Source organism: Poecile atricapillus, chromosome Z (assembly GCF_030490865.1).
Source record: "Poecile atricapillus isolate bPoeAtr1 chromosome Z, bPoeAtr1.hap1, whole genome shotgun sequence".
In the NCBI taxonomy this organism is placed as follows: domain Eukaryota; kingdom Metazoa; phylum Chordata; class Aves; order Passeriformes; family Paridae; genus Poecile; species Poecile atricapillus.
The window spans coordinates 37,136,808-37,159,402 of record NC_081289.1 but is presented as its reverse complement, the minus strand read 5'-3'; the positions used below and the strand labels follow the sequence as shown (position 1 = coordinate 37,159,402).

Sequence of the window (22,595 nt, the reverse complement as noted above, 5' to 3'; positions counted from 1 at the left end):
AAGTTAGATCTTAGAGTGTGATCTTCTTTCACAATCCCAGTTAGCCACTTCTGATAAGGGAGGCACTATTTTCTTATTAGCATCATACCTGGGGAGAAGTTGCTCCCTGTTATCTTCCAGAAGTGCCCTTTACAGTACATTTCAAGTCCGTGTTTACCAAAGATTATGCCTTTAGATATCTTTGGTACTAGTTATAATCTTGAGTAACTCTGAAGTAGGAAGAATATTAAATGATTCCTGTTAGATGTTCTCTGAAAATTTAAACATGTTTGAAGGCAACTAAAATCACTTTTGAAAATATTTTTTTAGTTTTTCATTCCAAACATAATTGAGATGCTTAAGAAACACAGTAACGTTTATATAAAATAATTTTATTTTAAAACTAGTTTATCAAAAGTAATATATAAGCTGAAAAACATGAAGAGAAGTTGAGTAAATTCTCATGTCTTTCCCCCTCATTTAGTTTGTGATGAAAATCTTTGTTCTGAGCCTCCTATGATATGCGCAGATGACATGACACCTGTGAAGGAAAAAGTACTTGGTCAATGTTGTCCAGAATGGCACTGTGGTAATTATTGCTTTACTCCTTAGTCACAATTGCTAACCAAAGCTAACAGTTAGCTAATAGATTAACACAGTTTTCTTTATCTCCTCAGAATGTAGTTGTGAAAATGTCACTATGCTGACCTGTAAATTGGTAAGTGGTGTCTTTCCAATCCTGCTAGTAAGGGTGTTGAACTGTCTTACTCCTCCCTTTTACACTCCTTGTTTTGGTTAGTTGTAAAGAGTGAACAGGGACAGGGTGGGATCTCCTTCCAGCCCCAGCTCAAGCGTGTAATTCCAAGTGTCTGCATAGTGTTGTCAGCCATTCCTTGGAGAAATTTCACTTTGTGTGTTGTAAGGTGGAAAAAGAAAAAAAGCAACTGTAATTTTTGTCCTGTTCAGTGCTGACATGAAACAATATGCTAGTAAGGCTTTCCACACAAATAATTCACATTTAAAGAAGTAACCAGTGAGGTATGATCTTTATGATTATATGTATCATCTGAAGAAATGTGTTGTTTTATTAAACATTTATGATTTTGATTAAAATTATTAAACACAATTGAATTTAGCTGATGTGAGAAATCATAAATATTTTGTTCCTCATGTAGTTTGTCATGACAGGGACTGTGATCTGGAAAATAATTAATAGTGAATGTTCAAACTCCCATTAATACTATAGTGACCATTATTTTCCTTATGCAATGCCTGAAGTTTTTTCCTTATGTGAAGACAGCATAACACAAAGTCTACTAAGGAGTTTTATATTTAAATAACTTTCACCTATCTTTTGGAAGAAACTCCTTAGGAGGCAATCTTTTGCTAATATATTTATTATTGAAATAACTTTGTATCTCAGGAAAAAATGCTGTTTATTGGCTCTGCTGTTCTGTGCACTGTTACAGAAAATGAAATGCTGTTTTCTGTTTTAAGAGATAAATACACTGAATAACTCTGAATGCTTCTGTTTCTTGAGTACATTGCAATTTTTCTCTTTTATGAAACCAGGGCTGGAAGCGATGAAAATAATATTTCACATTTTTAGAGAAAAGTTGTCTGTGTAGCACTACATTTAATTGACTTTGAATACTTTTATCTTTCTATACTCAGGGGGAAGTTAAAAAAATAGATAGCAGTGTTTCCAGTGCTTGTGGATGCACTCACTACATTTGTGGTAACATTTTCCTATTCCTCATTGTTGTGTTTTAGTTTTTAGCTAAAAGGGTGTGCAAAGCAAGCAGAAATGAGGTAATTGTAATCTTCTCAAATGTAAATGCTCTTTTATCTTAATTTGATGTGTCTATCTAGTTACGCAATGATAGTCTCTTTTCTGAATATGGTACTTTTCCTGCTAACCCATCCATTTTGTATCTATTTTGGCAGAGTGTGGGAGTGTTGTAGAAGTGCCCATGCCTTCAGAGGCAGGTGTAGTCTCTCTGGTGAGAGGCAAATAGGAAACAGGCTGTGAACAGTAGCTGAGTGTGAGCAGGGCAGCTGCTGCTAGTCAGCTTTCAACACAAAAGAGACATCTCCCACAGAGCACCAGACCTGTTCAGCCAGCACAAGAGGAGCTAGCCAGTCTTAAGATCAGAGCTCTGCTCGCTTCCCTCTCTCAGCTACTCATGTAGAGCAGATTTCAGCTGCACTGTGCATGGGGTGCTGAGGCAAGCTGCAGTCCTGGCAGCAGCCCAGGCTAAACTGCCTCCAAGAGCCAAGCACCTTCACAGCCTGGCCAGATTACCGGACCACAGGTATTTGCAGAGTTGTTTAATTGACAGGCTACATTTTGTGATGTGCAAAATAGCTGAATGTTAAATATTAGAACACTTTAAAAATAAGAACAGCAGACTTTTTTTACTTCCATAGTAGGAGCACTACCAGTTTTAGGTAGTTTTGCATTTTGTAACATTTTCAAAAACTGAGTTATCATTCCTCCCATGCTTGTTTGGTAATTAAAACCACGAACCAATCGCGTCTAAAAGATAGAATTCTTTTGCAGTGAATATGAATTTGCCTTACTTTTGTCTTAGGAGTGGTTCTGTTAATTTGTTTCATATTTTTTCCCCCTCTGGAAACATTTATTTCTTTTGGTTTTAGAGAAGGATGATGTATGCATCTTCCAAGAGGTCACAGTACTGAGCCCTGGACAGTCAGTGATTCAGTACTTGGATGGAGACCTTTGTTACACTGTACAGTGTTTACAAGAAAAAGATCAGAACACAGGCTACAATGCCATGCATTTCACAATGATGAACTGTTCCCAGCAATGTGAAGCTGTGAGTATTCCTAAAATACAGGAATTATGCAATTTGTGAGCACAACTGCACAACTAGGATAGAAATCTTAGTGAAGACTTTTGCTAGCCCTGTTTACTCAGCAAGAACTTGAGAACTTAGCAGTGATGATGTCTATCTTGTGTTTACATGATTATTTTGAGAGGCAGTTTCTAGCAGCCTGTGTAAAAAAATCCATCCATCCTTTTCCTTGGTGTTTTTAATTTCAGAAATCAAAGAATTTCCATATGATGTATGTTTAGAAAGTACTAGTTCGTCTTTTTCCTTTCCTTTCTTTCCAGCATCAAGTATATATTCCTTCCTTCAGTCACCATACTTGTTGTGGTACGTGTCAAAATGTGTCCTGCTCTTTTCAAACAGAGAATGGAACGCTGACTGTGTATGAGGTAGGTGCCTCTGAACCCAGAGAGGAGCTAACTGTAATGATACAATAGACAGGAGTCTGACAGGCATTTCTTTGTTAACTCATGCTGTCATTCTTGTTTCATACCTCGTTTCTGCTGGTTACACGCTTAAGAGACTATTTATGGTGTCTGATTGGAAATCTGTGTGTTTATCTAAAGACCTGCCATTTCACATACGTAAATATCTTATTGCTTATAATATTTTCTGCTAAGATATGCAAATGTCATCATTTACTTAAGGCTCGATATGCTCTAAATGCAGAACAGGGTTCAAACCCTAAATTACATATTGTGATTTAGATGTGTTGAGAGCTTCTGAGCCTACATCAGGATTTTTATGTCCCCCTCTTCTCAGGGCCACTCTTCATGCTAGTTACTAAAGAAAAGTGTAAATTGAAGCTCTGGGGTTCAGGATCTTGATAGTGTGTTCCAGCATCCACATACACAGAAATTTAGATGTGGCCATGATTTGGTTCATACTTCCAAATTATTTTAGAGCAAAGGAAACTATTGAACTGGCAGAGTCCTTTCATTCTGCAGTAGGACAGCCACGCTCAGCAGCACACTGGAGAGAAGAGCCATGGCTGCAGGGAGGAATAGCCTCTGATAGTTAGAAGATGGTCTTTCCCTTTTACCACCTACAGGTGGTCTGCAGCATGCTTTCCACTCCAGTAGATACTACAGTATGAGGGCACTACTTTTGTAGACATTTCAGGTTGGAGATAAAGGTGAAGTGTTTTGGCTTTCCTAACAGTGGCTTTGCTTTATATATTCAGGAAGGAAGCACCTGGACCTCCAACTGTACCAACTACAAATGTGTAAAGACTGCTGCGGGGGCTATTGTCCTGGGGTCAAGTGTTGTCTGTCCCCCGTTCAATGACACTGAGTGTACAAAGGTTTGTACTTAGGGTAAGGTAAGTGACAATAATTGCTCTGGATTTTGGCTTACACTCCACAGTGCAGGCAAACTTCATTCACTTTCTTTAAATTAAGAAAGAGGTAAGTAAAAACCTGTAAATGAGCAATTTGCAGTCATTTCCTATGCTCCTGGTTTTTTTAACTGACAAAATATCTGTGAGGAGTGTTTGGCTTGGGTCTTGTTGATGACTGCTTTTAGACTATTGTGGAATTGGAATCATGCTTGACATATCACTATAGAAAGTGCTAATCACTATGTCTTACTTTAGTTTGGAATAATTGTTTGCCACAATAAATAGAACACACACAATAAATAGATCAAGAAATCTAAAAATACTCCATATAAAAGTCAGTTATATTAAAAATTCCTTAAATTGTGGAATGATTAGGGAGATGACAGAGTATATATAAACTTTATTATCTCTTAAATTAAAATTTGCGTAACATAACAAAAAATGTCCAAGGTATTTACCTACATCATATATTTAAAAATATAAAGATGGCATATCCATATAAACTGCTTTGAAGAACATGTATTCTTCACAAAGACTGCATATTTGTTTACAGTTTGAATTCTCATTCAATAATTCTCTAACTTTATAATACTTGGAAAATTTTTTGCTTGCAGTGCATCCTGTATTTTATATGAGCTACAAATAATAATAAATATTTATGTTGAGAGGGCAAGTACCATTACTGCCTTGACTACAGATTATACATTTAGTACCAGTCCTACTTACCCCTTCCATTTGTTTGAAAAAGTTCCTATTTCTTCCAGTCCTGAGGGAGATATTCTATTTAAAAATAATGCCTGTACTATTTTGAGGTAATGCTTGAGTTTCTTCCTTGGAACCATTCTGACATCATCTATTATGTTAAGATTTTAAAGAATGGAGCCCTAAAATTAACTTTCTGAATCAGTCTGACCTGTTTTTGAGAGATGCTGAGCATAGGCTTGAACAGTAGCTGAGAAGAAAGCTTTTCTCACAGGCAGTTCAGGACAATTCAGGAATATCTGAGTTTAAGTGCTCTTTTAAGAAGTTCTTGAACAATTTATTCAATGTAATGAGGTAAAAAATATATTCTTGCATGAAAAGATAGAAGCTGAAAAATTTATCTGTTTTGTCTGTTGTCATCCAAAGAGTTCTATTTATGTTCTGATCTGTAGATCTGCTTGATATGCAGATCTGGGCTACTTACATGAATTTTTGAAACTATCCTAATAAATCTCCATGGTGGGGAAATAGACGGTAGTAGATTATATAAAATACATGTTTATAGGAACTAAGTGACTTCTTCAAAGGAAACTACATCAGATGTCAACTGAACATGACTGAGCTTGTCATCAGTGATGAGTTCGTTTTCAGTTTCAAAAGCTGTAAATAATTTGTGAAACAATCTTTCAGCTGACACACATCTGTTTAATTCTGTTGATTTCAGTGGCACTACTTTTTATTAATTTGACATTTTAAAAATGTGAAATGTCATGAGATACAATTTCCCTTTACATTGGGCCCAGACTTTTTTGCTATATTCTTCTTTTATTTTCCTAGAATGGAGGAGTTGTGCAGACGTATAATGATGGCTGCTGCAAGACCTGTAAGTGATGAAGGCTGCAATATGTGCTAGTTTGGCTTTGGTTTTGGAGGGCTTATTTTTTTAACCTCAGTTGCTGGGACATAAAGAGGGAAAAAGCATGCAGTTCCCCCTAAAAATGAGATAAAATTGTTGTAGTTACCTAACTACTCTTATTAAAATGTCTTGCTTCATTTGGCTGCTGACTTGGTGATTTTTAACATTATAGTTCTGGAGTATAACCAAATCTCTCCAAGTATGGAAGATTAAAACTGTCTCAATTAAAACATTCTCTTTATCATTAAGTTGGCTCTCAAATAGCACCTTCTGATCTTCTTCTTAAAAGACAAGAATTTTTCCTCTTAAAAGCGATTCCTGATTCAATGACATTTTGCAATACATCTTCAAAGTTAGCAATTTACTCTGTATCCCTAATATGTATTTTCTAGGTCCAAAATACTGGAATGTTTTTTCTTAAATCCTAAATGAGGAAAAATTAGAGTAAAACTGATGATTGCAATGCTTATATAAAATCAGCCTTTTAATATCTGGTGATACATTCACATTTTCTGTGTGTAACTTTAAAATATGATTAGATGTGACTCAAGCTGACATAAAGGTTTCATAATTTATGCAATTTTAAAAGTAGATTGAGAACAAACTGGTTTAATCTGCAGTTTTGGCTAGAAAAAAAATTATTTATTTTATTTATTATTATGTGTACATATATATATATAAACCACTGTTTAATAAAACTAATTTTTTAGATTGTGTAGAGCAAGGACATGTTCAACATTACAGAAAATCTTAACACTCTTTTTAGGCCTTTTTTGTGTTCAACATTAGCGTAAAAGTAAATTAGTCTTTGGAATTTCTGTGCACAAATCTTTGCTTAATATTATTGATTAGAAAGTTGCAGACTTACAACCATATATTGCACAGTTATTATATAAAACTGAAGTGCAATGTACTGAATATAATTTGGAGAAATAAGGGGAAGTAGTGATATTTATAAAATACAGACCTATACCAAATTTCCAAGCTATGTGAATCTTAGAAAGGAAACTGCAAATATTATTGTTCCATTGTAACCAAAACATGGAAAATGAAAGGTAGTTCTATACAACATAATGGTTTTTTTATTGAGAATCACCTTAGAGAAGTAACACACCGGAACTGTACTGAAATCTTACTAATCAACAATCTTCCTCTCATGAGATTAAAAAAATAAATCTGCCCCATCAACCACCACCCCCCCGCCCCCCAATAAATAAATAAATTAGGTTGGCATTATTTAGAAAATTAGTCTTAATTATTGACTGCTGGTTCTCTGTTGACCAGGAAGATTTATAACTTTGGCCATATTCTGTGGCCTCAGGAAAGGCATTGTTATACTTCAGAAATACTTGCTAAGGTGGCTGCTAAAACCCCCAGATATCATTCATATTATTATATGTTGTTTGTTTGTTTGTTTGTTTTACTTTTAATTAAAAGCATGTGCCCTGTGGTGAAGCAGTTGAGTACTTATAAATAGAGCTTGCAACACATTGGGATTTTAATGGGAACAAATAACTTTTCTGAAAGAGTTTGATTTAATGCATGCAAAGTGAGTGCATATATTTAATTCTTACCTTGCCATAGACAGACTAATTCCAAAAGTTTGGTTTAAAAAGGTTTAAAAGTAAGCATTCCAGTTTGGTGTTAACCAGGAGGATAATGAAGTATAGGCCATCTTTAGTGAGACTTGAAGCAGCTGCAGAGTTTCTAAATTGCAGAAGACTAACAGGAAAGCTCATCCTCTTTTGCTAAAAGAAAAATTGCAGTTGGCAGTGTAAGAATTAATGAAGTGTCATTTATACAGAAATGTTTTTATTTCATGAGAATCTTCTATTCCTAATGATTCTGCCAGGTTCTGGATTGGGTCTATTACCCTTTGCCATTAGTCCAGTAGTGCCTACTGATAGTATTAATTGTGAACAAGGTATTATTTTTAATAATGTATTTTCTTTTTTTTCTTGAAAATAATATAAGCACTGCTTTATGTATGTGTCATAGCTGTCATCATCATTGGATGTTACCATGCAGTTAATGGCTCTGGGCCTGATACTGAGAGATGCTGATCCTCTGCTGTCTCCCAAATCAGTGGTTTTCTAAAGCCTGGTTGAGATTCACTGCTCAGCACCTGTCAGAATTAGGTTCATCCATTTCTGGTATATGTTGTTGATGGTTGTTCCTCCTGCTCATTGTTGAAATTGGTTTTATCACATAAACTTGCTGTACAGGGTAGATTTAATAAGAGATATTACTTAAAAAAATTCATAATTCTCAATACTGTTACCAAGAGATTCTAAATCTGATGCCAGGTCTCTAAATTTAATGATGGAAATACTTTTGTCTTAAAGCAGAGCAAGAGTGTGTGTTACTGTCTCATCTCACCTTTGCAGATATGGATTTATGCTGTGTTTTTTCTTTGTCACAAATATGTTTTACAAAGTTATGATAATATTGAGGGCAGGAGTGGGGGGGGATACACAGCACATACAATTACAACCCCATGGCAGTATATACTTTTTATACCAGAAATTTCAGAATGTTACAGAACTGTTGCAGTACATATAATTCTTTGCTCTTTAGGATAGGCGAATCACAGAAACTCCTTCCTCAAATAAGGAATGTGTAAACAAAGCACATCTGATACTGAAATGCAGATCTTCTTCACAGTTCAAAGCTGACGAGATGAAAGTGAAGCAGAAGAGCTTCCATAAGACATTAGCACTTTATAGGCTAAAATGTTAGCTATTCATCTCTGTAAGACTTGCAGCAGTACAAAGACTGTCCTCTCAAGCTGGCAAACATTTTCAGATTGAAACATCACAGAAATTAAGCATTTCTGAAGAAGGAAAAGTGAGATGTTATAGTCTAACAACTTCACTCATACAGTGATCTGCTAATTCAGTAACAGAATTTAGTTTGATTCTTCTGAATGCACAGGTTAAAATCTAGCTGTATACTGCAGCCAACCTAATTTTTCAGTACTTAATGGAGCTGCGGTTGCAAAATATCTTGGTTACTCAGAGATCATTTATCTTATGAAAATGCGCTCAAGCCTCTGGGGAACAGAAGGGTTGTTTTTCTGTACACCCAACCTTGAAGGAAGGTCAAGAAACTGCTGAATGGTTCTTATTATTTTATGTGCTGTATGTCCAGAATAGTTACACAGCAAAACTAAAAGATCATTTTGATGACTAGTGGATCAGGAGATCTAAATAACTGCTGTTACACAGATAGTAATAATGGTCTGATACATAGTGAAGCATGAAAAATTATGTTGAATTGTTTCAGTATTATATTATGACTTTTATTATGTTTAAAAAATGTCTTTCAACTGTACAGCTTTATTTTACAAAGAAGAAAAACTCCAAACCCTCCTATCAATAGCTCCAAGACTGAATATAAAAATTCAGTATTTCCCTCATCCTAGATCTTTATGCTGACTGCATGTGCTACATGCTTCAGATCTGGTAATAAAAAGTGCACCATACGTAGGAAATAAATGCATGTCTCTCTTTTAAGGCTTCTATGAAGGACATATTTCTCAAAAAATATTGAAATAATATAATTATATTTAATTTTTAATCATGCAAAATAGAATGAAGATTGTAATCACATTCACACCTTCACCTTCTCATATGCTAAGTTCTGAAAATTTTATAAAAGGCAGGATCAAAATCCTTTTCACCTTCAACATTCCCAATAAAACAAAATTAATTCTAATACTATTCAAAATTACTGAATACATTTTTCTATTTGTTTATATTTCTCTTTCCATATGTGCAATTTTAAAACATATTCATAGTTTAATATTTTTTAAAAAATGTATAGCTTATTTGGAGTATTTGATGTTCATATGTACCAGCCAAAAATAGGTAATACTGCACAGGAACTATATATTAATATATTAGATTTAAAAAGAAAATTATGGAAGTAGTAGTTTCCAGGTGTACATTAATGAAAATGAAGTATAACTATTTAAGTATGTTAATATTTTTACTTTTTAAAGAAGCAAATACATTACAGAAGAGGTATTGATTCAGTATGCATTTTTTGTATTTTATCAGGCAAAAAGGAAGAAAGGATTTGCCAGAAAATGACAATCAGGACAACCATAAGAAAAAATGACTGTATAAGTCAAAGCCCGGTAAGCATAAAATTTCAATGCTGGGCCTATGGCATGCCAAGCCACGCATTAAGAAGTTGTTTATAGTTTACAAAAAGCAACAACAAAATCCTGCTTTCTTCTCAAAAGCAGACCCTAGACTCTGTGAAAGTTATTCTACCATAAATGGAGTAATACTAGCTATTTCTGTTACTGAAGGACTGAGCCCTCCTACCTGGAGAAACATCTGGCTTCAAATGAAAAATACTGACTATAATTACTTTAACTAATGAAGGCACTGAACTCTTTAGTTATATTATGAAATGTTATGAAATATTATGAAATAATATCCTGCTCTAAAAGAGAGGCACAAATATTTCTACTTAAAATGTGATGGAACACTGCTGCATTCCTCTTTGGAGACCTTTATGCTGTCTGTCTTTTCCCTCACATAGCATGGGTTTCTATATCATAAGTTCATGGGACAACTTATTTCTTTGGTGTAGCCCCATCTACAGACCCCAGGAAATTTCTGAGCAGAAAATGTGCTTCTCAGGTAGCACTTGAAAGGGAAGCAATCCACAAAGTATCTCAACACTTCCAAAAGGCCTCTGGCCAGATTCTGCTGGAAAACCTAAACAGTCATCAGGGAAAAGGCAAAATGTCATCATATGTTAAAAACCATCCTGATAAAAGGTCAATAGTGACATGTTCAAATTTGAATTGTTGGAGTGCATGGCATATTTATTTAGTTTTAGAAGGATTTATAATAAGTTAGTATAAATATATAGATGAAATTAGAGTAATTTTCCATAGTTAAGAGATGAGTTTGGCAAGCTTCAATGTTAATTCAGCAACCTAGGGTAAGAGACAGCAATACAACAAAATAAAGATATGGTATTGACTAAATAAAGAATTTTAAAATGAAAGATATATAAACCTCATAGGTTTTCAGGGGATGTGAAAAGATCATTGGCCTTTCATCCTGCTCTGTGAAGATCTCTGCTCTCCTACAGACAAAAAGGCTAAGAGCTATGGCATTTTGGAAAATGGATAGGCAGTGGAACCAAACTCACTCTAGAGTCTTTTATGCAGTGCTGCACTATGAGAGAGGGCTCTGCTCAGCTGTGGTCCCTCTGCATTGCTGCAGAACTAAAGCATTCAGAGAGGAGCAACAAGAATGTTGGCCAGCTCATGTCTTACATGGCACAACAAGCAAAGCCTTCCTTTTCATCTTTCTGTTGTAAACTCTATCTTTTCTTCCCTCTCTACCCATCTTCCAAAAAGACCTACCACCATGCCACCTCTATCTGAGAGCCCCCTTTTCCCAGCAACTCCTTTCTCCCAATTTCCTTGGTGGCTGTACATCCTTCACACAGTCCAGATTCTCTTACCCTAAACACAGAAGTATCTCCAGATTTTCATGTTCATATGCTAAACTCCCTTTCCTCTCCAGCTCCCCCACTGGCACTCTTTTTCCATCAGGTGATTTTGGCCCATCAAATGGTATCTGTTGTGACTGGCTGGGAACTACGAATGTCTTCTTGGCTGGGTTACTGCTAACAAACTTTGGAGAGGGCTGAGCATTATTACATTTAATTAATAAATAAATAACTGTGATTACTAGTGCTTAGGATGAAATATTTTTTTACTTCTGTCAAATCTCAGGAAATTTCAAAGTTATGAGAGTAATCTTTTAGCTTAATTTATATAGGTATGGCACATCTCATGACAGGCTCAGAAAGGAGTAGCTCAAAGCATCTTTCATATGCCCCACCTGCAGAAGAAATCAGATTTAAGTCTGTCACAAAGAGAACTAGACCTAGTATAGCCATCCTTGATTTCCCAGCATTTTAACTCTGCTTAAGTTTTAAATTAAAAGTATACTTCATTTTTTTGGTCAGCATATCAGCTAAGTAAATTCTTCACATAATGTAACAATGAGAGAAAGCTTTGCTCTGCTGTCTAGAGCACAAATAATTTCCTAGCTAGTATGTGCCATAGCTGGTTTGTTACTTCATCTACTTTCCGGATATATTTCTTTGAGTGATAACACAGCTCTCCTGTATAAATAAGAAAAGGAAAAGCTTTTGCACTGATATGCTTTTCATCTTTCAAGGAGAATGATAAACTTCCCGTCCCTTTACTTAGAGGAATATAACTTTTTATCATGAACATGAAAAGGACATGAATTCAGCTGTGCTGTTCCAAAGTTATTAATTTGTAAATGGGGATTCAATTTTGGTATCCGTAGCACAAGGTTGAAACAAAACATATGATTAAGCAATAAAGAAAAGTTTATTTAAAAAAAAAAAAAATTGTGGCTAAACTTAGAATGAATTTTAGAAGATAAAATAATTTTTAAGACCAGAGTCCTTTTCAAATGTATAAATGGGTTTCAATCACAAAGAAGTTTGAAATGTAATATTTTTATAATAAAATTTGAAGATTTCTAGTTTTAATTCTTGTTTTCTTTTATTTTACTCATAGGTAAATGTGGCTTCTTGTGATGGAAAATGCCCATCTGCAACAATTTTCAATGTCAATATTGATAGCCATCTAAGATTCTGTAAATGCTGTCGAGAAGTTGGAACACGAGTCCTGACTGTGCCCCTGCGCTGCTCAGGAAATGGCACCGAAATTCTGTATGTCCTTCAAGAGCCCATAGACTGCTCATGCCAATGGAACTGAACATCACTGTGGACATGATTTAGCTTTCACCAGACACAGTTTTTTGGTCATGGATGAGTATAGTATTCTGCAGGGAAATAAAAAATACATCAGTTATGTTTTACAATATAGCTTTTCCCAAATTTAGCAAAGATATTTTTTGTTGTTCTTTGAATTGTCTTTGAAAATATTGGCAAGAATAGAAAAAAACCCCATAAATCTTTTTGAATAAGATGTAGTTTATCCATAATTTATTTCTACTCAGTGGCGTTCTGATGAGGTGGCGAAAAAAAGCTGGTTAATATGGCTAGTATTTCCAGTGTTTTAAAATTTTGGATCGTGGCTACCTATCAAAGTTGAGACTTTCTGAAATAATTTCTCAATGGTTCATTTACTTAGAGGCCTCCGGTTGAAAACCATCACCAGTTCCATGTTTAAATGGGAAAGTAGCACAATAGGATTTTGAAAATGACTGAATTAATTTATTTTTAAAGCAGTGGGTTCAACTGTAACATTTTTTACCTTGCTCAAAAACCTGTATTTTGTCCATTAAGCTGCTGTCAGTGATTGGATTCTGCTTACACTGTGACTGAGAAACAACACCACTGTGATCTGTACGTACTTGTAGGAAATTTCCAGAGTATACAGCAGAATCATAATATCTTGAAACCTTAGAGATGTATTTAATTTTTATGTATATTATAAATATGAAGCATGACTAGGCAAAGGCTGAAGAATTATAGCTTTTTTGCCTCAAAGATATCTGAAAGCCATTTCTGCTACAAAGGTTTCCATTTTATATCCATTTTTTCACTTTTCACAGAAAAGAAATCAGCTGTTTGCTAGTATAGAATAAGATTATATGTATATATATATATTTATTAAAAAACCCCACAGTACTGCACATTTTAAATATTCATAATGGGTTTTGTCTTTGTTTTCCTGTCTGGACATTTGTGTTCAATATATTTTCTAATTTGTTTTTTCAATACAGATATTTAGACTATTGCCTGAATTTAGGATTCATAATTTTTGAGTCCAGGAAAAAAAGTCAGGTAAAATAAATGTTTTGAAGGACTTAGGTGAGTTATTCATGCTCAATCAAGCTGTAAATATCCATGATTCTGCACCTTATGTTGAATATCATTTCCCTTTTACTCGACATAACCTGTATTTAAAAATAAAGGATGCAAGTTTGATCTTGTTTTTAGAAGATTACTTTGCTTTATAAAGTCACTGAATGAAAATTATATTAATTATGACAGTATTTTCCTTATCAATTTTCCTTTTAACTGTGTGAGAATTGAAATTCTTGTCTAAACGTTTGAAAATCTTCTGACAGTTTTGATTTCAAGCTGTCGTCATTTAATTGCAAAAAGGTTGGATTATCACATGGGTTATTACAATGAAATATAAGCAATTAAAACTGCCTTAAAATTCAAGGCTATTTTTCAACTTTGTGTGACAAATCTTTGTTGCATTCAGTTTGATTGCTTATAAAGAAAAATAGCTTATGTAGAGAAATCTGTTGTTATTAACAAGACTCATCTACTCATGCATATCATTAAAAATAGTGAATTGGTTTAAAAATTAAATAGCAATCCATGGTAAAATATCAGCAAAATATTTAACCATTATAAAGAAAGAAATTATCAACTAGTGATCAAAATAAAGTGACACTTTGAGAAAGCCTATGCTTCATCTTTGTGTTTTTATGGTTTGTAAGGCAGATATTTCAAGTTTTATTATATACCAGGGCCAAAATATTCCCTGATACTGCTGTCAGAATTTGTGCACAGAAAAGTTTCAGGCACCCGAGAAATAGAAGTTAAATCATAGTCATCTCTGTAATGTTGGTGTACTTAAACAGCAGATTAAAGGACAACTTTAAAGAAAAAACACCACCACCATACTTTTAGATAGAGGGAGGTATCCTGTACTTGCCTTAACAGAGTTTGGCTTAAATCTACTTAATGAATTTAGCATTTGACAAAAAGGAGGCCCTCAAAATATAGCATTTTTCAATATAATCATCAAACATTTTCATTGAACAGCTGTGGCCTTTTGTAAGCCATGTAAGCTATTTGCTTTTCTAACATTTAGAACTGTGTTTGTAATTGAAAAGAATTTAATAAACATTATTTTGCAAAGTGATAATAAATCAGTGTTGATGCAATTAATTAAGCTTTGCCACAAATTCTAATGCAAAACCTTAGGAAAGCCTGAAAATTATAAAAGAAGTTATGTTTAAAATTAACTTCATGACAACCTCCAATAAGATAAATGATATTAAACTATTTTTTCCCCACTTAGACAATTTGCTTTTTAAAATGCAACAATCAGTAGCAACTGTGTTAGGATTGTCCCTGAAGCCTACAGCGAAATCTTACATCTTCAGTGGAGCTGGATAGGGTGGCTCTAAGATTGTCTTTCATTTTACAGTTCAAACTCAGGCTGCTTTGTCAGAAAGTGAACATCTGTTAAAACCCTTGAACCATTTCCTGGACAGCCCACCCACCCCTTTTACCTCCAGGAAGGTGACACTGGCACAATGGGATGTGTTTTATATAACATGAGCTAGCCCTTGCAGACCTTGCTCCAGAGAGAAGGTTTGAATGAGCCTGCAGAGGGGCAGGACTGTTCTGCTCCATCCTTCCTCTGTCTGCAACCTATACATAATACAAAACATATGCAGTTTATGGTTCTGTCTTGGCTTTCTTGTGTCTCTTCAATTCTGCATTCCTCCCTCAAGCCCTGTCCTAAATTTTGCGTAACTCTGTCTGCACAGGTCTCTTGTGTGCTGCTTTGGAAAGCTGATCCAACTCAAATCTTATTTAGTTAAATACCAAAATTAATTAGTCTGCTTATTATTGACCAAAAGAGCTTTCACACCCACAGCGTTCACTCCCTTCTACCCGCTCTGAAACTAACAAGCATAATTTGTACTCCCCTAGAAGGAAGGCTGGGGAGGCACTCCTGAAACTCCCACTGTCACTGGACAACCCAAGCAACTGTGCACGATGGAGGTGCTGCAGTCCCACCATGCCTTGTCATTTCTGCCATTTGTAACTCCTTCCAGCAGCCCTTCTTTCCCACGTTTCCCCTGCTCCAGGGCATTATTCTTTTTAAGCGCTGTTTCCTACCTGTGCTTGAAAAGAATTCACACAATATAGAGACTTAGCCATAAAACTATGCCGATATTTTAGAGATAAACATAAAAATGTCTCTACACTTAGAAGAATCAGATTGTACCTGTATATGCTTCTACAAAATGGTAAATCTTTGCCATATTTATTTTAGGCTTTTATAATTACATTGCTTTTTTACCAGGTAATTTAAGAGCAACTCTAGCCCCAATACACAATTAGAATTTGAAGCACAGCTTTTAATATTAGGTATAAGCCACTTACTATCTGTTTTCATTAATAAAATATGAGTACAGCTATACAGGCAGTTAAAGTTCCCATTTTTAGCTAGCCAAATTTGTATACTAAAAATAAAAAGTAAAATGTAATTAGTTTGTATGATGTATTTCCACATTGCAGACAGAGCTCTTCCCAAATACATGCGCCTGTATATTGGTGAAATTTTAAGGCAGGATTAGGCCTGAGGTTTGGTGTCTGAACATAATTACAAGACACATAATATACTGAAAGGCAGAGGCATTTACAGCAACCCACTCTAGGATTACAAATGGTCACTGTGCCGTTCAAAGTGCTTCAGAAGTGACAAAATTCTGTTTCAGATGTGGCTCATTTACCCCTTCTTTCACAGTCCATTTTTCCTGACACAAATTCTTTTTTCCTTGAACTTCTGCCCTGTTGATACACTCAGCTTACAGAAACTGAAATTATTTTTTATAATTATTTTATTATTATTCATTAGTTCTGTATAATTCTTTCCACATCTATTTCTTCTATCTTGTCTTTTACAATAATTTAAATGATAAATCCAATTTCCATACACTACAGAGATTCACCTTTGTGTAAAAGGTGGTGTTTTGTACCACTCAGGAATACTGTGGCAATGGAAAACATTGACTTCAACTAATTTTTTCAAGTTCTGTCTCATCAAAACCTTTTTCAGATGTTACCTTGAGATGCTGCTGCTGCTGTAATCATGTATGGGTGTCCATACATGGACAAAGGAAGAATCCAAAGGAAAAATCCCGTAGGAGTGTGTTCTAGGGGACAAAACATAAATGAGTTGTCACACATGTCCATAGCAATATAACTATCATGGAGGACAAAGCACGAAGACCAGGACATTAACAAAAATTTGTACAGTTGCACACTCACAATAATTCTCTGGAGTATATTTTCAAAAAACATTCACAACATGTAAGTAAAAAATCTTTTGAGGGGTATACTTCAGCACATTAATGCAAGAGAAAGAAAGGGGTTTTATTGAGAAAAGGTTATGGTGGAGACAGTTTGTGTGTACTAAATTTTGTCTAAATTTTCTTTAAATGCCAATTGGAATGTGCAAGCTGCCTATAGAATAAGAAAATCTAAAAAATTATCTCTCCATTAACAGGTCACCAAAGTTTAGGGAGGAAAAATATATTGAGAGCTGAAGGACAATGGGCTGTAGCAAATAAGATACATTGACAAGATCTTGGCAGCCATATGCTGATCATTTAAGAACTATCATTTTTGCCTATTTTGAAAAATAATTCTACATATATACCAGTTAGGTGGTCTTATATCTACTGGAATCAGTGGTAAATGAGTCCCTGACATGAGAGATTTGAGCATTCAAGGAGATAGTCTGGAAAATATCCGTGTAGTTTCCAGTTTTGTGAGTAGTTTTAGTATGGGGGAGCTTGTGGAGCTGCATCTGTGCACTGATGTCACACTCTGGAGAAAACCAGTAGTGAATGGTATCACAACTTAATCAGTAGAAATGCTGAATAAAAGGAATGTGTTTATGTTTTGGGGAGTGTTCTTTTGATTAAGGTGGAATGTGCCATGCATGCTTATTTTATTGGGGTTAACACAGAGAGGGCTTCTGCTGCTGTCTTGAAAATCACTTTGCTAATAAAGTCTCCCTTTGTGCCTGATGATTATAAATTGCTCTGGAAAAAAAATTTGAGCATGTCTGTTTTGCAAACTAGCTGAATAAGCAGTAGCTTACTTTTGTCATTGATAGATAAAATAATATTCAGGTGACTACACCCATGTGCTCTGCCACTCTGACAGGGGGATTGACTCAGTGTTTTAAGATCAGGTGTTTCATTGCAGCAGCTTTTGTTTTACTATGTGTGTCTTTGAGTCTGGATAGCATAAAAGTTCCAAAATGTTATTTTTCTGGTGAAAGTATGCCTGCCTTGTTTACTACAAGTTCTAAATAAAGCTTTAGTTGAAAATTGTATTCCTTATTTCATGATTCACTGTTCAGTGGGATATATATTTTAGTAAAAATTAGGAACAGCCCACTGAAAAAAACAAGATAGTGTCTCAAGACAGAAGTATGATGTGATGATAGCACCTAGGAAAATACAAAATAATATGATATGACTGTTGCCCTTTTTTATGGTACACATATACCATGGCATTAATTTTTATTTATTTTATAATCAGTAAACAATTTTTGTCAGCTTATTAAACCAATTTAATTTCAAAGAACACAGTGGAAAACTAATTTTTTATTAAAAATGTTATCTGGGGAAAGTTTAGGGCACTGAGAATTATATTGAAGTAAGTCCAACTCTGAAATTGCTACTTCAGATCTGGCCAAAGATGAATATCACCCAGTGTATTTTTTCTGAGCCAAGCTTTTGTTCAGCAGCCTTTGAGAAATAGATCAGTGGTCCCACTGCCATGAATTCTTGTCTGTTCTTTATTTATAGTTGCTTATACTGGTGACTTTGTATGGGACCTCTGTGAGATCGTAAGACATGCCAATGGTTCTGCAGCTGTGCTTAGTACTTCTGCAGAAAAGTGTTTTCAAGCTTATTTTGTACACTGGCCACAGAATATCTGGGTAGAAAGGTGTAGAAAAACAGAGTCTGAAGGAAAATAAGGGCTAGCAGTGACTGCAATAAATTTTGATCTGGTAATCACATAGAAACTAAAAATAATTTTTTACACTGAGAGGTTTTAAAATTACTCGTGAACAGCAGGCACATCCAGAGTTCACTGAAATTAAAGGATCTCAGGAAACTTGATATGAGGCTTGGGAAGAGGCAGGGCCAGATCAAAGACACACATCTCAGGTGCACCATTGGCTGCCTCTGTAACCATGTGAAGAATAAATATGTGTAGCAGTTTTTCTGTTCTTAGGATATTCTGACATGATTTCACTTTGAAGCCGTGGTGACACAAAGACTTAAGAGATACTGGGACTGTAATATTTCTTTCTCTATGGATCAACCAATTCTTCTTCTGCTTTTATTAAAATATTTATTTAAGGTAAGGAAAATACTCTGCTTTTTGGGCGTGGATAGCTAGTTGAAGTAAATGCTGAAAATATGTGGTTTGTGATTTGGACTGGCTGTTTTTCCCTGATGTTCTAGCTCCCTGTTCACAGGGAGATCTCATTTAGTGCTACTGAACATTCCCAGTCTTCTTTCTACTTAAATAGTTGGAAGCTCTTTTGAAACCTTTAATCTGCTTTATTGCCTGCTGCTTTGGGTTTAGCGTTCCCCAGAAGAAATAAGAGATCCCAGCATCTTTAAGTCACCTCTTAGACAGGTATGAATTAAAAGCTTTAATGATACAATTATCATACCTCTGACCCTTGAAGAGGACTGTAAGAATAGTGTAAGAAAATTACCTACACTGCCTCAGTTTCCCACTATTTGCAGCTTAAGGGCTTTTTGAGATGGATGCATTTGCAGTGCTATTTGTGAGCTTCATTGTAGTTCTGTTCTATAAACTCAAACTTCTGCAAACACAAATGGGCCTCCTCTGAAACCCCTTGAAACTTTTAGTACCCATTTTAAGCCTTGTCAGATAAACTACTTATTTTGTAAATAACTCTTTTTTCCCCTCTTCTGTAAATTTGGAGCATACCACCTGTGTTTCATCCCTCACAGTGCTTGTACTTGAAGAGAAAATGAAAATCCATTTCTGCACAATTTTGGCTACTTAAGATTTTATTGATCTCTGCTGTATTTCCCCCCAAGTGCCTCTTTTTCAGACTGAGAAGCCTACTTGAATCTTACGTTGAGACACAGTTGATAGCAAAAGTTAATAAGTTGTTTGTTGTTTAGGTCTCCTGTCTCCTGAGTAGTTAGCCTGAGGATAGATTTGAACCTTAGGTCTTTTTGGTCAATTCAATAATTTTGGTTTTATTTTTTTAAATTGCTTGGGTCTTTAGATGAGGGCCTAAAAACTGATGGCAAGGTTCTGGCAACAAAAAGGAACCTTCTAAATCTCTCTTATTAGGTGTAGGTGTAGAACAATTTTTGTGTACAATTGAAAATGCATTTCTTGTTTTTTTAGGTCTAAGTAGAATGTATTTATGTATAGTAAAATGGCATACAAATGCTGCTGGTGGAAAATTATTAAAAATGGTTAATTCAGTGATTACCCAATATATATTTTTTAGCTTTAAAATCAGATTTTCCTACTGTTTGAATTGTCCGGGCTAGACAGGTTGTGTTTTCAGGGAATGCAAGCCAGCTATATACCCAATATACTGGATTAAAAATCTGAAAAATATTCCTTAAACACTTTTGTGTATGCCATCAATATTATAAGTCTATTGTCTCAGTTCATTCGAGAGGTCCCTCTTGTAAAGGATTTGTAGAGTTTAAAGGCTTTATAAGCTTTACAAAGCTTATACTTCACAATGTATAATCTAAACTCTGAACTTGGAGATATTGACAGATTTATAGTAATGTTAGTTATTCATTAGTTAAAGGAAGTTATGTTAAGCCAAACTGAATTCCAGAATAAGTTGTACTTAAAAAAAATAAACAACATAGTTTTTTTTCTTTTTATGGGTTTGGGGTTTTTTTTTGTGGTTTTTATTGTTGGTTTTTTTTTTGTTTGGGTTTTTTTTTTTTTTATGCTAGATTGCTTTACAGGACAAGACAAAGTAATGCAGTAATAAAACTCCTAACTTTTATTTTAGTGTCTTAGGTGTTCATATTTGATTTTTATTTTAGTTTATTTTTTTGAATGAGATTTTAATTTCATTGCCAAGATGGCATTTATTTGTCATCTCAATTCATTAAGAAAGCAAAAACAAGCCACAAAAGACAGAACTTGAATAGTTGAAAATTTTTAAATTAATGCCACTAAAGTTTTTAATGTGTAATGTAAGAATAGGACTGAGACCTCCAGCTCCTGACTGTCTGTGACTGTGGTTGCAGTATAAACATAGCAAGTGAAATCTCTGACATTGCTTCTAATATAAAATGATGACAGGTTTCTGTCATATTTGGGTCAGCTAACATGATTTTTCCATCGCTGGAGAGAGAAAGAAAACTAGAACTTGTACCTGCAGAACCTGTAAAATATCAGGAGGTCTCTGTGTGTCACACAGTAGAGCTGGTGATACTGGTCCATGTAAAAAACTATTGCTAGCTGACAAGCTCTAGGTAAAATTAACTAAATTAACTGATATTGAGTTTAATTATTTAGTTAGAGGTATGTTTGCTGCATTTTCTACTAAGTTGCATTTGTGTATGTCTGTCTTACAGGGTGTGCAGTGTGTAGACTGTGACCAAGCAAAAAAGCCTTCTAGAATAGTTTGGATGGAGTGGACTGAACTGCCCAAAGGAGAGGATCCAGACTATTATATTCTGACATACCAGCAAGCAGATGCTTTCAGCCAAAAAGTATATTTTATTAATCTAAGCAATAAGTTGTTCCATGTTATTTGAGCTGCAGGTAGCAGTAATTTATAGCACCATGTGTTTGTTTGGTTCATTGTTGTTTTATTAAAAAAAAGTAAAATAGGAAATAAAGAGAAAGTTTGGGAAAAAATGTATTGGATATTTTAATTAACATCATTTATGTGTACATTTTCAGAGTCCTACTGAAGCCAGTGGGACTCAAAAGACCCTTGAGTATCCTGTTGAATAAGGATGGATAGTCATATGCTCAAAGTTAAGAATATGGAAGTTCTTCAAGGTACTGTGGTTTGAAGGAGGAGTTTGACTTCTCCAGGAGACACACAGACACTATCCCTAGATCTCAGTGGGAAGGCATTGTTCTTATTTTGAGCACAGGATGTTCTGGAATTTGAAGAAAATATTGGAATTTTATTACGAAGGTGTATGTTATTTATGTGATTTCTAAAAGGCTTTGTTTCAAATGCATTGGATATTTTGCAATGTAACTGCAGCCTCAAGTTTGATGTGCAGCGATATAAGCTCTCCTTCTAAAAGCTTCATAGATCACTTATAAACTGTATTTTTATTACTTTCACTGTATTCAGAAATTCTTTTAACTTGCAGAATGTAAGAAACATTTCTAAAGCTGAACGGAAACCTGTCAGTACTACAGTTCTGCTCGAGGAAAGTGGGAAGTATGATGTTACAATAGAATCTCTGAAAAATGGCCAAATCTTAAGCATAAATTCATTTAAAACACGTAAGTCAAGAAGCACAAAAAATATTTTGGTATCTTTATAGGTAGTCTAATACTGAAGATTAAAAAGTAGGGATTCAGATCCCGAGGTTACTCGTGTATTTAGAAACTTTGCATTGATGTATGTTTTCAACCATGAAGTGTTGAAGGAATAATTTTATGTAATGTGTTTGGTTAGTGTAACAATTCTAAAATATGAGACTGATGTAAAAGTTTCTGAGATTTTTAAATATTACAGGTTTTGCTATACTACAGTGATTCTAGGAGAAGAAATTTATAAAGCAGGACCAAGGAAAAATTACTTAAAGCCTGATAATTTCATAATAACATAGGGTCATTGTCTTATATAAATTAAAAAAAAAATTGTTTTGTTTCAACGTTGTAACAGCCCCTCCTTAAAAAGGGTTAATAAGTATCTTGAAGATTTTAACATAGTGACTAACTGGGACAGACATTCAGCATAAAATGTATGAGTTTAGCCGCTGAATTT

General features: G+C 34.7%; 2 protein-coding genes across 2 annotated transcripts in view; both read left to right on the top strand.

Moving 5' to 3' along the window:
- LOC131572569 (otogelin-like protein) overlaps nt 1-12,752 on the top strand; it is a 90,583-nt gene extending 77,831 nt beyond the window's left edge. Inside the window, exons 49-57 of the mRNA XM_058825818.1 lie at nt 464-568; nt 657-697; nt 1,654-1,717; nt 2,641-2,819; nt 3,119-3,227; nt 4,022-4,137; nt 5,713-5,758; nt 9,853-9,932; nt 12,381-12,752. Coding sequence (XP_058681801.1) covers nt 464-568; nt 657-697; nt 1,654-1,717; nt 2,641-2,819; nt 3,119-3,227; nt 4,022-4,137; nt 5,713-5,758; nt 9,853-9,932; nt 12,381-12,581 — 941 coding nt within the window. The 3' untranslated portion in view covers nt 12,582-12,752. The remainder of the gene's footprint in view (nt 1-463; nt 569-656; nt 698-1,653; nt 1,718-2,640; nt 2,820-3,118; nt 3,228-4,021; nt 4,138-5,712; nt 5,759-9,852; nt 9,933-12,380) is intronic.
- Nucleotides 12,753-18,866: 6,114 nt separating this feature from the next.
- LOC131573888 (phosphatidylinositol phosphatase PTPRQ-like) overlaps nt 18,867-22,595 on the top strand; it is a 121,870-nt gene continuing 118,141 nt past the window's right edge. Inside the window, exons 1-3 of the mRNA XM_058828235.1 lie at nt 18,867-18,973; nt 21,214-21,351; nt 21,973-22,108. Coding sequence (XP_058684218.1) covers nt 18,926-18,973; nt 21,214-21,351; nt 21,973-22,108 — 322 coding nt within the window. The 5' untranslated portion in view covers nt 18,867-18,925. The remainder of the gene's footprint in view (nt 18,974-21,213; nt 21,352-21,972; nt 22,109-22,595) is intronic.